The 13238-nt window shown below is 46.5% G+C and overlaps 1 protein-coding gene across 1 annotated transcript in view; it reads right to left on the bottom strand.

Moving 5' to 3' along the window:
• The window catches only part of grin2ab (glutamate receptor, ionotropic, N-methyl D-aspartate 2A, b), a 70665-nt gene extending 58418 nt beyond the window's left edge, over nt 1-12247 (bottom strand). Inside the window, 2 exon segments of the mRNA XM_029162041.3 lie at nt 10373-10582; nt 11427-12247. Coding sequence (XP_029017874.1) covers nt 10373-10582; nt 11427-11444 — 228 coding nt within the window. The 5' untranslated portion in view covers nt 11445-12247.
• Between the last annotated feature and the right edge of the window lie 991 nt (nt 12248-13238).

Below are 13238 nucleotides of genomic sequence, written 5' to 3'. Positions count from 1 at the left end.
CCTTAGCAAATGTATTTAGCCACCTCATACATCAAGGTACACATTTTAATATATATTCTAGGGCTTAGTCAGTGTAAAGTCTCAGTTCTGCTACTCATGGTTTAAGTTTCAAACATCTGCAGTGCATCACTTCTGAATACTACATATACAGTATACTGTACGTAGGCTTTTTTTGACCTGGGAGTGTCAGGCTTTATATTTCCAGAGACTGCACTGCGGTTACTAAGCACAGGGTGCATCATCACCCAGATACAGGATTCCAAGACACTAATCTTTGTTGTCTTGATTTGACTGCAGATTTGAAATATCACATTTATATTCGGTTAACACTGATGCAAGCTCCAAGCGCCTGCCTGCTTGTCCTCGATAAAACCGCTTGCCTGCTCCGCGGCCCCTGCTCCCATAGACACAGCCTTTTAACAGCCCAACAACCTTTTTTCATATCAAAAATTCAGCAATGCAGGAAAAAAAACTGGGTACATGTGTTAAGGGGACACACTTTTGGCCAGTTGTATCTTTTTGGGATTTTTGTGGTATGTGTGGAAGCATGGCAAAAAAAATATTTGCAAGAGTTCGGTCATTAATATTTTAGTGGTAATAAAAATGAATAAACAAGGACCAGGACACAAGAAAGGACACTCTGTTCATTGGAGGCCTGCGTTGTGTGTTTTTGAAATTTCTGTGACTGTGTTTGGCTTTGAGAGTATGTGTGTTTTTCTGCAGCAGGCTGCGAGGCAAACGAAAGGCACAGTGCCTGTGGAGACGTCTAAAAGGCATAAGGTGTAGGCCGGGCCGAGGGGAGGAAGGAAAGGGCATGAATGTAAAGTTATTATGCAGCTTAATCGAGTCAAGAAAAGCACAGGCTCTCAGGCAGCACGGTTCTGACCTTGAAATGATAGCGTGAGGTCATAATGTGATACTCTGAGGAGTGTCATTATACTTCACATTAAAGAAGCACCTATCTGCATTTATAATGTTAAAAGGAGACAAATTTTAAAGCGTGAATTGTTTGTATATATAATATTACAGCTAATATTGCCTTACATCACAAGTGTAGCTGACCTACAAAGAAGCCATATTTCCAAAAACCACAGTAAAGTCTAGAGATGAGAGGAGTCTGAGCCATTCTTATGAATATATGATGCAATTTTTGGGCTTTCAATTATTGAAAGGACCTGAAACATTAAAATGACACAGGATGGTTGTAGACAATCATTGGTTGGCCTTGTTAGACAATCTGATGTAATCATGGAATAAATTCCTCCATTAAATTTTAACCAAACACTGAATTTGTACTCATGCATGACAAGTGCACCAATCTCTCAACAATCCATTATTGATGAAAGCCAAGAAATGTATTAATTCACCAATTTTCTTCTAAAGACTAAATATTGCAGAAATAAGTTGGAAAGAAGTCTGAAGGTTTTACTGATGTAGTCTGCAGAATGTACAAGCAACCTGAACATGAAGAGGCGCCGCTGAAGCTTCTGACGCCACACGTTGGTGCCGTACAAATATTCGCTGCCTAAAGGTCCGTGAGCGAGGTCCTGCCAGCAAACAGAGAGAAATTAAACAAATCCGCTGTGTAGTATTCTGATGAGTGTTGCTCAGTAACCTGCAGGTGTTGCTGGAGGTCTGATCTTTTCAGTTAGCTCTCCCTCATCTATGCACCTTGACAGCAGGTGCTCTGCCCTCATAATAATGACTATCTAGAGCAGTGTGCGGAGCGTGGCGAAGCGTAAAAGACAAGCAGAGCTATTTCAGAGCAGAACAGAGTGGATTTATCCACAATCTTATGCTTGCACTAGTTTGGTTGCTTTTCTAGCTTTAATGTATATTATGTAGAATATATTATATTGTAGAAAAAGCAGTGTGACAAAAATATTTTTTTCCCACATCATATTCATCAACATCATCATCCAACCACCCAACATTTAGGGTTCGGCACCAGTTTACAACAGACCTACTCTGGAGGCACTGGACGCATAAACAACAAGGAACGAAAGAAGCCTCCAGCAGAAGCGTGCTCAGGGTGGGCGTCTCTGCACTGATCGCTCAGGCGAGTGGAAAGGAGAGAGACAACAGGACCAGCAAGCGGCGAACACTGGGTCGGTTGGAAGGGCTGCAATGGAAACGCACATCTGCAGCATCTGCAGCATCTGCCAGATCGAAAGGGTTTAAAGACGGACCGGATACCTCCATATATGATGGTCTCAATGTGATTAGTTTGGGTCCGTCAGGATTCATAGAGGATCGTGTTCACCAAAGAATGAATGGAACCAACTGATGTCTTATCACATTTCAATATCACGTAGACATCATCTTCCTCCGTGTGAGCTTTGATTGGTGCTCTTTAATTACAAACAATTGCACAGTCTCTTCCTGCAATTGTTTAATGGTACTCAACTGAAAATGAGCACCTCCAGCTGTTATCTCAATAAACCAATTCCCACTGTTTGCGTTCTGGTAGCAGATGAGGTGTGTGTGTGTGTGTGTGTGTGTGTGTGTGTGTGTGTGTGTGTGTGTGTGTGTGTGTGTTAACTTGGAATTTCTTTCCAATTAATTATGGGTTACATAAAAAGAAGCGACAATTTTCAAGGAAAGATGAAAGTGTAAAAAAAAAAAATCACGAAATTAGGAAGCAGAGTTCTGTTTGTGATAAACTGATGTGAACATATTAGGGGATTCATAGAGAGAAGTGGGGGCGCGAGTGTCTCCCATGCACACGATGGTCATTAATTAAGTCTTCAACAGCAAAACATGGTTTAAAGCCCAGCGCTGCTGAAGCCGGGGAGAGGGTCGAGAGCCCTCAATCTTCATCTTCCAACTCACCACAACGACATCGAGCGAAATCATCACTAACTTGAAGCCATTTAGATTTTTAAAACCTTTTAATATGTTCTTACTATAAATACAATCTCTGGGTTTGCAGTCAGTGTGGATGTTTGAGGGCCCTCGTTCCAGAACCTTTCACCGAGAATCTCTCCAAAGTGTCGGGTCGACATATGCTTTTTGATGTGTTGCTCAGTGTCATTAAAAATTTCATTTGGCAGACTTCAAGTGCAGCCGCATCACCAGATGCCCCGTCAGCACCTGTCGCCCGCATTGAGGCGAGCATTATACCTGAAGTAATGTATTTTGGATGACGTGCGGATGTTTTGGGAATATTTTTGGCCTCCGCATCTCGCTGCCTGGCAGAGTTTTCATCGAGATCGGGTCGAAGAGGCAGAATGAAGCCGACCGGCCGCTGACACTCTGCATCATGGACTGATCAAGCTCCTATTCATGTGGAAATCAGCACATTTCCTGGCAGGTAGCATCATTTCAGCAGGATGTTGCCTTAAGAACTACAACACGCGTCTTAGAGGAGCTGATGTCAACTTGTTTATAAATATTCCAAACAATCAGAATTAATAGCAAAAGTCATTAGTTGTTTCCCTTGTAATCAGTCATTTGTATGTTCTACTTATTCCCTGGTTTGTAAATGTGCTTTAACTGGCTTCTCTTTGTGGTTTAAACATTAGAACTCAGTGTACTGTGCGTCCAAAGTAGAAAAACTGCAGCCGCTGCTTATGGATTCACTGACTCGTCTCATTTCAGATAATAAAAGCACTAATATATTTCTATTGCACTTTTTAAACCACTGTTACAGTTTTTCCACAAACAAACAAATAAGCAAATTGAACAACAGAATCAATAACGGCAAAGTCTCCATGACTTCTCCTGCAGCAGCGTCTACAAAATGGAGACGAGAGAAACTGAGTGAGGCAATAACTTAATTATATGCACAGCAGTTCGAATGGGAGGACATAAAATCATAGATGATTTCCACTAAATCAATAGTAAATAAAGCTGCTCTATTTTCCTAAATGGCAGATTTATACAACCTTCTATATATTGTTCTTTCATCTATGCTGCTGCTGCACCATCCATGCAACATGGAACACAAATGCATCTTTGGCATCTAGAGCTCATTCAGTCATCAACCTGCTGTGGGTTTTCTTTTCGATAACTGTAAAACAGACGAAAAACGTGATCTGAAGCTGCTGCAATAATAAAGTGATGGACGGAACCCGGCTGCATTTTATCTCACTATTCATTTAAAAATCGCAGCGCAGCTTCCATGTGTTTTCACTGACATTGTGACCTCACGTCTTCATTTAATAGGGCCCAAGCTAATTTTCATTTTAAATATTAACCCTGGCGCATATCCATTAATGAGAAATCATGCAGTTCAGACTCGGCCGTGTTGAATGTGGCACATAAATTTATAAATAATTGTCGTCCCCACTCTTACTGAAAATTGACCGTGGTGCTCGTTTAGGCATTAAGCCGACATGTTCCCGTATCAGCAGATTAATGGAATGACTGCATGTCTGAGCAGTTTGAACGATGCATCAACTGTCTGCGTCTTCAGTGTTCGCATAAAAACAGGAAGCAGAATTAGAGAAACGCTAGCGCGGAGCTCCAGATGGCTGGAATAGGAAAAACAACTTGAGCAGCTCTTCAGTGAACTTCAAATCTATGTTTTGCTCACAACATATCAATTAGAGCTCCAGTAATTTTGTCCTTTAGAACAGATTTGACAACAGCTGAGTGGAAATCACCACACTGTGCTTTCAGTGTACTGACCAAATATGAAATACTCCAAAAATGATGTAGCTTCTCTCTCCTGTGTTGCTCATCTATCCACAGGAACCGCGCTGAAGATGTTTAGTAAAGCTGTCAGGGAAACTATGCGCTGGCCATCAATCAGCAGCACTGTAGACCGTCTCATCAGACCTGTACTGGGAGGCCCAGACCTGAGGCTAAAGGCTCTGTGTTTGCCTGCTTGACTGTTGCTTTGCTGCAATGAGCCATTTTTCACAAGTTAACACCACAGATGATGTGGGACTTTGTGCTATAAAACACAACGGTTCACCGTGCAAGGCACTTGATCAAAGTTATGAAATGGTAGAAATCCAACCGACTGTCTAGGAGGCGGATCATGAGCGTCCTAATTAACCAAGCACCACATTCTTCAGCAAAAAGCAGCACAAATGTCCAGCATGGACAACCTCCTTGGCCGAGGTTCAGTAAAAGCAGCATCTCCTCTAATCTGGAGCATGTTGTGTTTGTCGTCCACCTGCTCCATCTGCCTAAAACGCATCAGCACCAATCAGGAATAGACGCACAGTGGACCAGTGAGCACCTTCCAATACACTTTGACTGGAAAGTAATAAAAATGTTGTGGGTCTTTTTCTCCAGTCATTAGAAACATCATATATTTCTAAACTGCAGCCTGTTAATTCAGTAAAGCGCATGCTTCACAAGGTGCAATCAGATTATCTGCACCTTTAGGGAGCAGAGATTATTTTAAGACTCCGAGCATATTGTCACTGTCGTACGTACGAATGCCATGACTCTGGAACGCGTTCACAAAGCCTTCACGCTACACGCGACGACTGTTTGACTCATTGTTTAATGTGAATTTAAGAAACGTCTATTTTGACAAGAAAACATGAGGGGAGGAGAACAGAGCCAGTTTTCCTTATTCTGAAGCTGACTGATGAAATTCCTTATGGACTTAACATCATTGGCACAGTTAGTGCTGTACACACAGCACCCCCCCATAACATAGCTGCTGGCTTATCAAGAGAATTAAAATGACTATTCTTTTGGCAGCCTCCTCTGCCAGTAGGACGACGGTGCTGCAGCTCCATACCACCATTGTTTAAATAAAGGCCTGCTGCGCGTTTGTTATCTCCTCTGGTGTAATAATTTTAGATTCATTGTAAAAATGCATTAAGCATTTCATTAACACGTCGAGCTAATTGAGCTGTAGCATACGTAACACGTAAATCGGGAGAGAGGAAAGGGGTCCGTGCCATCAGTGAGACCTCGGCGCTCCCCATCATCTCTGCTGGAGACAAAGTGGTGGTGAAGTAGCACTGATACACTTATGTGGCGATCGGTCATGGAAAACTGAATTAGACGAGAAAAAGCTGAAGAATGTCTTAGCTAGGACAGCTTCTATCAGTCTGGAGCGAAATCTGGTGTGTGTGAAGGCATTAAATTGGAATATGGGCTTGGAGTGTTAAGTTGGCCAAAATGACAGGGCCGGCCCGGCCACACTTAGGCACGTTTAAGCCTCTTTGAGCATGAAAAGCCCTCAGACTGACAAAGTGTGAAAAGCATCACTCAAGGTAACAACTGGAGTAAGCTTCCTAGGAAGATGGAAATGTTCCCACTCTTAGGACCACATGTTGTGCTTAATACTAATCAAGCTAATTCAAAAGAGCAGAATGCAAATAGACGCCGTTGGGGGTTACAATCCAAAATGAGGCATGCCCCGTCTTAAAAGCCCTAAGCTTCCCACTGAAAAATGAATGCCGACATCAAAGGGGAGCACATCTGGGCGCATCTTTCTTTGAACAATGACCACTGGCTGTCAATATGAAGCCTGCATGACTCACTTTCCAGAATAAGTAGAGATTTCAAAGCTCAGCCGATGCACTATTACGGATCAAATAACCATCTGCTGTTAAAACATCTTTGTTGTGATGGCTCATCATCCAACTTTAGTTCTTTTTAGTTCTTCTGCCTTTCTGCTCATCCAGTTTAGTGTCTAACCTGACTTTTGGTTTGAAAACCACTCACTCACCTAAACACTGTAACTAAATTTCCCTCAACAAAGCATAATGGAGTGAATACCGGACTTCCAGTTCAGACACCGTCCGCTTTTAAGACTCTCCTTGTCTCCGATGTGCAGTCACTGCCGGTGTTCGGTTTCCTGCGTGTTCTTCCCTCCTCTCCTTCCCTTCAGCCCAACCGGTCGAGGCCGATGGCCCCCGCCCCGAGCCCGGTTCTGCTGGAGCCGTCTTCCATTAAAGCCAGCGTCTCCTCTGTTGCATGTTTGTGTTATTTTGGGGGAATTTTGTGTTTTGAGATAAAATTCACTGTGAACTGGAGCTAAATAAATGAGCTGAATTAAACTGAACTTCAACGCTAACGTTGCCTACTGGATGTTTAGACGAGCTACTGTTTGCCAACACATTTACAAGAACACCTTTATAAAAAGGTGATAATTTGTTAAGGCTTGGTTACGGCTCATTATGTTGTCACTAAGGTGGTCAAAAACAAGTCGGTAACAAAAATACCTGCATGGATGTTTCTCTTCCTCAGCCAGACACCTGCTGTGCATATATGCTTCGGTGTGGGTCTCTCCAACTGGCAATATTCATCTCTAACCTGTTAAACAAACAGCCTCAACAACAGGATTCTGCCAGATTTCATAAAAATACAACAAAGATCTCAAGAGAGTGTTTGTTACGTCTGCTGTGTAATTCAAAGACATTTATAAAAATGATAACAATTTCAGGAGATTAAGACTGTTGTAGTGATCGACCGGCTGGCCCTTCCATCTGTAATGAGCTGAGAGACTGTTTTGACAGATTTGTTGGTTAAAATAGAAAAATAAAATGTTCTCTATACTAAAGACATGCTGTATAGGTGGCTACTTCCTGGGAACAGCTCATTTATGCTTGACATGTCTCTAAACCCCCCCGAAACCAAATGGGATTATTCTGATTTCCAGCATCAGAACTATTTGCCTTTGAGTGATGAAAAACACAGATACACTTTAAGATTGATTAAAAATAGGATGCGATGCTAAGCCCAAATCCTCGCCTGAGCAATGAGGCGCTTTCTCTGATTCATCCACTCCGCTTTACCTCAACCCTGTCAGTAAACTTTGGTGGAAATCGGTGTGTTGTGAAAACAGCGTTCGGCTCATGTCAAAGCACCAACTCAGCCACTTCTGGCCACAGCGGCAAACACGGGTAGCGTTATAAAAACCGGAGGAGAATAGTTTTAACTTCAGAGTTTTAATAAGGCAGTCTTGTGTTTTACAGAACACCGTTGCCAAATTTAGATGATTACAAAACCACTTCACACTAAAAATATCTGTTCAAACCCCTGAATTAGTCAAACCCCTGCCTAATATCACCATGGCTCAGTAACTCACTGAATGACGCCACCAACTGTGTTTTGATTAAATGATTAAACAGTACACGTTCACAAGAGGCTTTCAGGGGTTATTAACTTGTGCGACTCTGCACTATCACACATCGATATACAGAAGATCAGCGGGGGTCAAATGACTCACCATCATGTCACTCGGTTCTTTTCGCTGGTAATTGCTATGAACAGGATCATGAAAACACCCATTTTCATGCTCTCAGAGCTCGCGTTCGCAGCGTTTGACCCGCGATTGTATGTGAGAAAACAGCAGGCGTGAGGTCAGAGCGCCGCGCGCCGCGTAAACAAACCCGCGGATCGACGTCCTGGGCGGCGCCGCTCGGCTTTAATTGACTCTGAGACGCTCACTCAGCCGATGGCGGCTGCTCCGGCCTCAACCGCCGTATTTTCAACCTAAATAGGTGGCGAGCTGCAAAGAAACAGACGGCGCCGATAAGGGGATTATTTGCTGTAGCTCTTATCTGAGGATATGTCGATAGCTTCTCCTTCAGGACAAATGCGGCTACAATGCAGGGCAGGAAGGTGCATATTCCGCCCACTGCGTTTTGGCTGCTGTAATTGTTCTTCATAAGCTCTAGGTTGCAGTCTGTTTGTATTGAGACTGTACCTAAACCCTTCTGTTCACAGGAAAAAAGGACGAGGGGTAAAAAGAAGACGGCTTTGGTTTGAGGCTAATATTTACCGTGTTGAAGCCTTTAACTGTGCTACATGAAACAATGAAATAACCTCGGAAATGTTCCTACGCCTCAGTAATCAGAGGTCATCGGGCTGATTCTGTTCTTTAAGGCCGTGTCACGCTTAACGCACAAATGTAATTGCAATACTTTTGGATCACTTCAGCAAAGCCAACAGTTCAACAGAGGTAAGAAGTCTGAATGCATCTTTCATGAAAGGAGAGACGTCTGCATAATTGCTCCCTGAACCTTTCCCCCACTTGCAGTGTATGTAGATTTTGGGCTAATTTTGAGCTCTAGGTCTAAAAATGTCTCGCACGCTGCCGAGGACGGCAGAGCGTTCCCCGCGTTCCCCGCGTTCCCCCTCTGAAGCGCGTTTTCCAGAGGAAACCACTTTTTGAAATGTCTCACAAACAAAGTTGAGCTTCCATGAAACGACTAGAAGTGAAACGGCACCATTTGTTTGGATGTTTGTCAGCAGGTACAAGAAGCTAATGTTTGTGTGAATATCGCGGGCTCCACGTAGGTGCCATAAAAATGATCTCGAGAGAGTCGTCTTGTTAAAAGGCAGCACAATAACATGTTGAGAAAGGCACATAAATGTGAGGGATTAAATAGCTTTAACTGCACAGAAGGAGAACAACAGGCCTACGTCTGTCGACCCTGGGAAGCTGCTCGGTGAAATTAAGTTCTGCCTCTATACCTGCTTTGCTAACAGCGGTGCTGGCGACAGATGCGTCTCAACACATCATTTCAACACCATGTGTCATGCTGGAGCCCGAACGGGACTCAGAATATGCTGTGCACCACATCACTGAGAATATTCCATTTTCATGCTTTTATTGCGTAGCTTTGTTTCGGTAGCTGGCTAATAGCCGACTGGAAGAGATGGAAATATAAGGCTCAGCTGAGCAGAAAACGCTCTCTGGAGTTACAACAACAACAACAACAACAACAACAGCGAGAGAAAAGCGCACAGAAAAGTAGGTCTACTATAAAACACTGTTGATGTTTAGTGGTGCCATGACATCACACCCAGAATCCAGTGCAGAGCGCAGCAGCTCCCCTCCACTGCGTTTGTGCCCCACAGAGCTCGTCCTTTGCGTCGTCCCACTGGTTATTCATAATAACGGGCCGAGGAGGCCGTGGGTGCGCCTGCCTCCCCGGATCCGTACAACACCCGACGACCCTGGCTTCACAATGCATCACTGCCGCACATGTGTACACATCCCAACCATGTTTAGAAATAATTATGGGCTTTCGCCTGCCACCGGGAAGGAATATTCTAATAGAGAATTGTAGGATCTGTGGATATACATTATGTCTATAACCTACTCAGACGTGTCAAACTCTTACAGCTTCCCCCATGTAACATCTGTGCGTGTGCGCAAGTGTGTGATGGTTTCTGTCCTGAGAGGAGGAGAAGACACTTCGTGTGTCAGACTTGGCACGGGAGAACGGAAGAAAATGTGTTTCTACAACGTGACTGCATTCAAAGCCTGAAAACTGTAATTTGAGATATGAATTCATTACACGGCCTCGCGTCAGCAAGCGGGCGGATAGCGCGATGCAACAGCGCCTCCTAGCGGTGCGCGGTCCGCGCCGCTCTCGGTGCGCCCCCCCCGTCCCTCCCTCCCTCCCCTCCCCCGCGTGCGCCGTCGCCAGCCCTCGGTCCTTACCTTCCGTGTCACAACGCGCGGCTGCTGCTGCTGGTTTGCGCTCGCGGAGGTTTTGCGCCTTCTTCTTCGGAGTCCGTGCGACGCATGTTGATTTCGACTGCGGAGGTGCGAGGGCCCGTGCAGGCGGCCGCCGTGACCTGTCCGCTCGCCGGCATCGCGGTTCCTTCTCACAGCGTCGGTGAAACCAGAGGAAAAGTGTTCAAACTTGATCTGAAAACAAGAAGGCGCCACATATTATGGGTTGCCGCGTTGCACTAGAAATAAAATTAAAGCGCAGACTTGTTGAATTCGACTGATCTATAAAAAGGACGCGCGCGCGCAGGCTGCTGCCGTTCGCCTATATTTGAGACCTACACCTCAGACATAAATATTATTACCCAGTTTCATTACGATCCTCGTGACTCATTAACATTTCAAGTCTTCCAGTCACATCAAAATGCCAGCTTGTTCCCAGCGCGGGCGTCTGTGCGCCTGTGCGCGTTTTGCGCGTCCGTGTATATGCGTGCATGTGTGTTATGTTAAATATTGGTGCACGTCGCAGCACGAGCGCGCGCGCGCGCGCGCGTGTGTGTGTGTGTGTGCGCGCCTCTCTCATTTGGAGGTGCCGGTGGAAACGGGCTCATTGGACGCAAAGGTCGTGTGATGACAGCACAAGTTGAACGCGACGCTAGAATTGTGTACCGTCAGAGAGATGAATTAGGACTGCATGTGTGTGTCAGAGGGGGGTGGGGGGTGGAGGGGTGCGCGTTAAAAACAGCCTGTGGCTCCTCAGCGCATATTCCCCTCACGCTCCTCGCGCGGTGCCGGGCTCGTCTATGTAGGGCATGCAGCAGGTTGTGCGTCGCGGACTCGGACGAGCGGAGGAGCGGAGAGAGGGGAGCGAACCAGTCACACCGCCTCGCCGCTGCCGCTCCACTTTGGGGAGAGTGGCTGCGCGACAGATACCGGAACACTGGACCGCGACGACCGGCGCTCAGTTCGCCCGTCACCCGCGGAGAGTTGAGCTGGGTCAAAAAAAAAAAGAAATGCAAGAAAACTAATTAGGCGAACTCACCCCATTCCCGTGACACATCTCTCCAGGCGGTCAGGTGGAGATGACATTGCAGCCTGTTACTCCATTCGGGTGCCCTCGGCAGGAGTGGGGATCACATACGTCTCTCCTCCGTCAATTAATCCATCAATTCCTCCTCCATCCGGGCTCCCCCATCAAAACACCGCCACGGATAAATCCACCTGTCTGCCTCCAAACACCTTCCCCCCTCCGCACCAGCAGCGCGTCTCCCTCAGAGGACGGATGGGTAGTATTCCTCTCCGTGTACGCGTCAAACACCGTCCGTTCGGCGACTCGGGCGGAGGAAGCGGCCGTTGACGCGCGGGGATCAGTCAGACGCAAAAATCCAAAACACACCGTTGGTTCGGAATCTCCGGCGGCAGCCCCGCGCGTTCCGCAGTGAGGGCTCGTGGACAGGTCCGCGCGCCGCCTCCTCCTCCTCCTCCTCTCCTGTCCTCCTCCTCCTCCTCGCGCCGCTCGCCGATTCTTGGAGGCTGAAGGGGGGATTCCGTCACAAATAACATCAAAACGCACACGCTCGCACGCCCGTATAATAACTCTCCCTCTCTCCTCACTCACCCGCACCCGCACCTCCGTAACGCGCTCTTCGAACGAGCGCCGCACTCCCCAAGAACAAAAAAAAAAAAAACAATTCGGAACAAGTTTAAACGGGTCGAGCTATTTTCGTAGCTCGCTACGCCGCGCGGCTGAGGTGATGCTCAGGCAGCTGACCGAGCGCCCGGGCGAAGAGAAATAAGGAAATATTCCCCGGCAGTCTCTTTTCCCCGCAGCCCGCCCGCCCACGCTTCACTGGCTGAAGGTACTTACACATCAGCCTAGTTAATTAAACATATGGGCACATGGGCCTGAATAAGAGAAAGATAGAGTGTAGTGGAGGGGGGGACTTGGGTGACTTCATCTGTCCATTATAAAACATCTAAAAGGCGAGTGAGGGTGCGCGCTGGAGACATTTCGCCACGTCGACACCTCCAGTTTTAACGAGCTGTGAAGTTCAACTCGCTTTTTTTATTTTGATGCGTCTCATCCTCTTTCGCTCTCTGCGCGTGGCTTCGCCGGGCGCCTCATCCACAATGCGTGGACGCACATCATTCGTCCTTAAACCATCACCTGGTGCCACATCGCCATATACGAACAGGCGTGCGCGCCTTCCTGCAAATATTTTTGCACCTCTCCGTGTGTGTGTGTGTGTGTGTGTGTGTGTGTGTGTGTGTGTTAGCGTGTGCACGCGCGCGCGCGCCGTGACGCCAGTCTCGGCTTCAAACAAGTCCCCGCGTCGCTCTTCCGCTCCTTAGAGCATCCACTGCGCACTGATAAAATATTTCAATATCCGCTGAACTGTTGTAACCCATTCCACTGGTCCCCATGCGCACACGCAACTTCCCCAAAATTAAAGCCTGGTTCCCTTCAAATGAAAAAAAATACTGCACTGAAACGTTTATTGATGCCACCGCCGCTGATGATGATGATTGCTCCCTTGTCAGCGCCACAGTTTGTTAAAAAGCTACGAGTGAGTTTAGGAGAAAGAGAGACAACGGTAGTGAATTACCCAGCCTCAATTAAACATAATTAGCAGATCAACACTGCAGCACAGGGGGTCCTCAGGGAGCTTTGACAAAACACCCCCTCCATCCCCCCACCGCCCCTGCCTGCATCTCCCTCTGAGTGTTGCCTTGGAGTCCCATCGCAGACAGATGGTGTAGATGCTGCACGGGGTCACGTTAGCAGGCCTGGGCTCCGCGAAGGCTGCCTGTCGCAAACCCACTTCCACTCAGGCAGGAACAGTGCAGCATAAGC

This window comes from Betta splendens, chromosome 1, assembly GCF_900634795.4.
Source record: "Betta splendens chromosome 1, fBetSpl5.4, whole genome shotgun sequence".
NCBI classification, from domain to species: Eukaryota; Metazoa; Chordata; class Actinopteri; order Anabantiformes; family Osphronemidae; genus Betta; species Betta splendens.
This window is presented reverse-complemented; position numbering and strand designations above follow the sequence as displayed.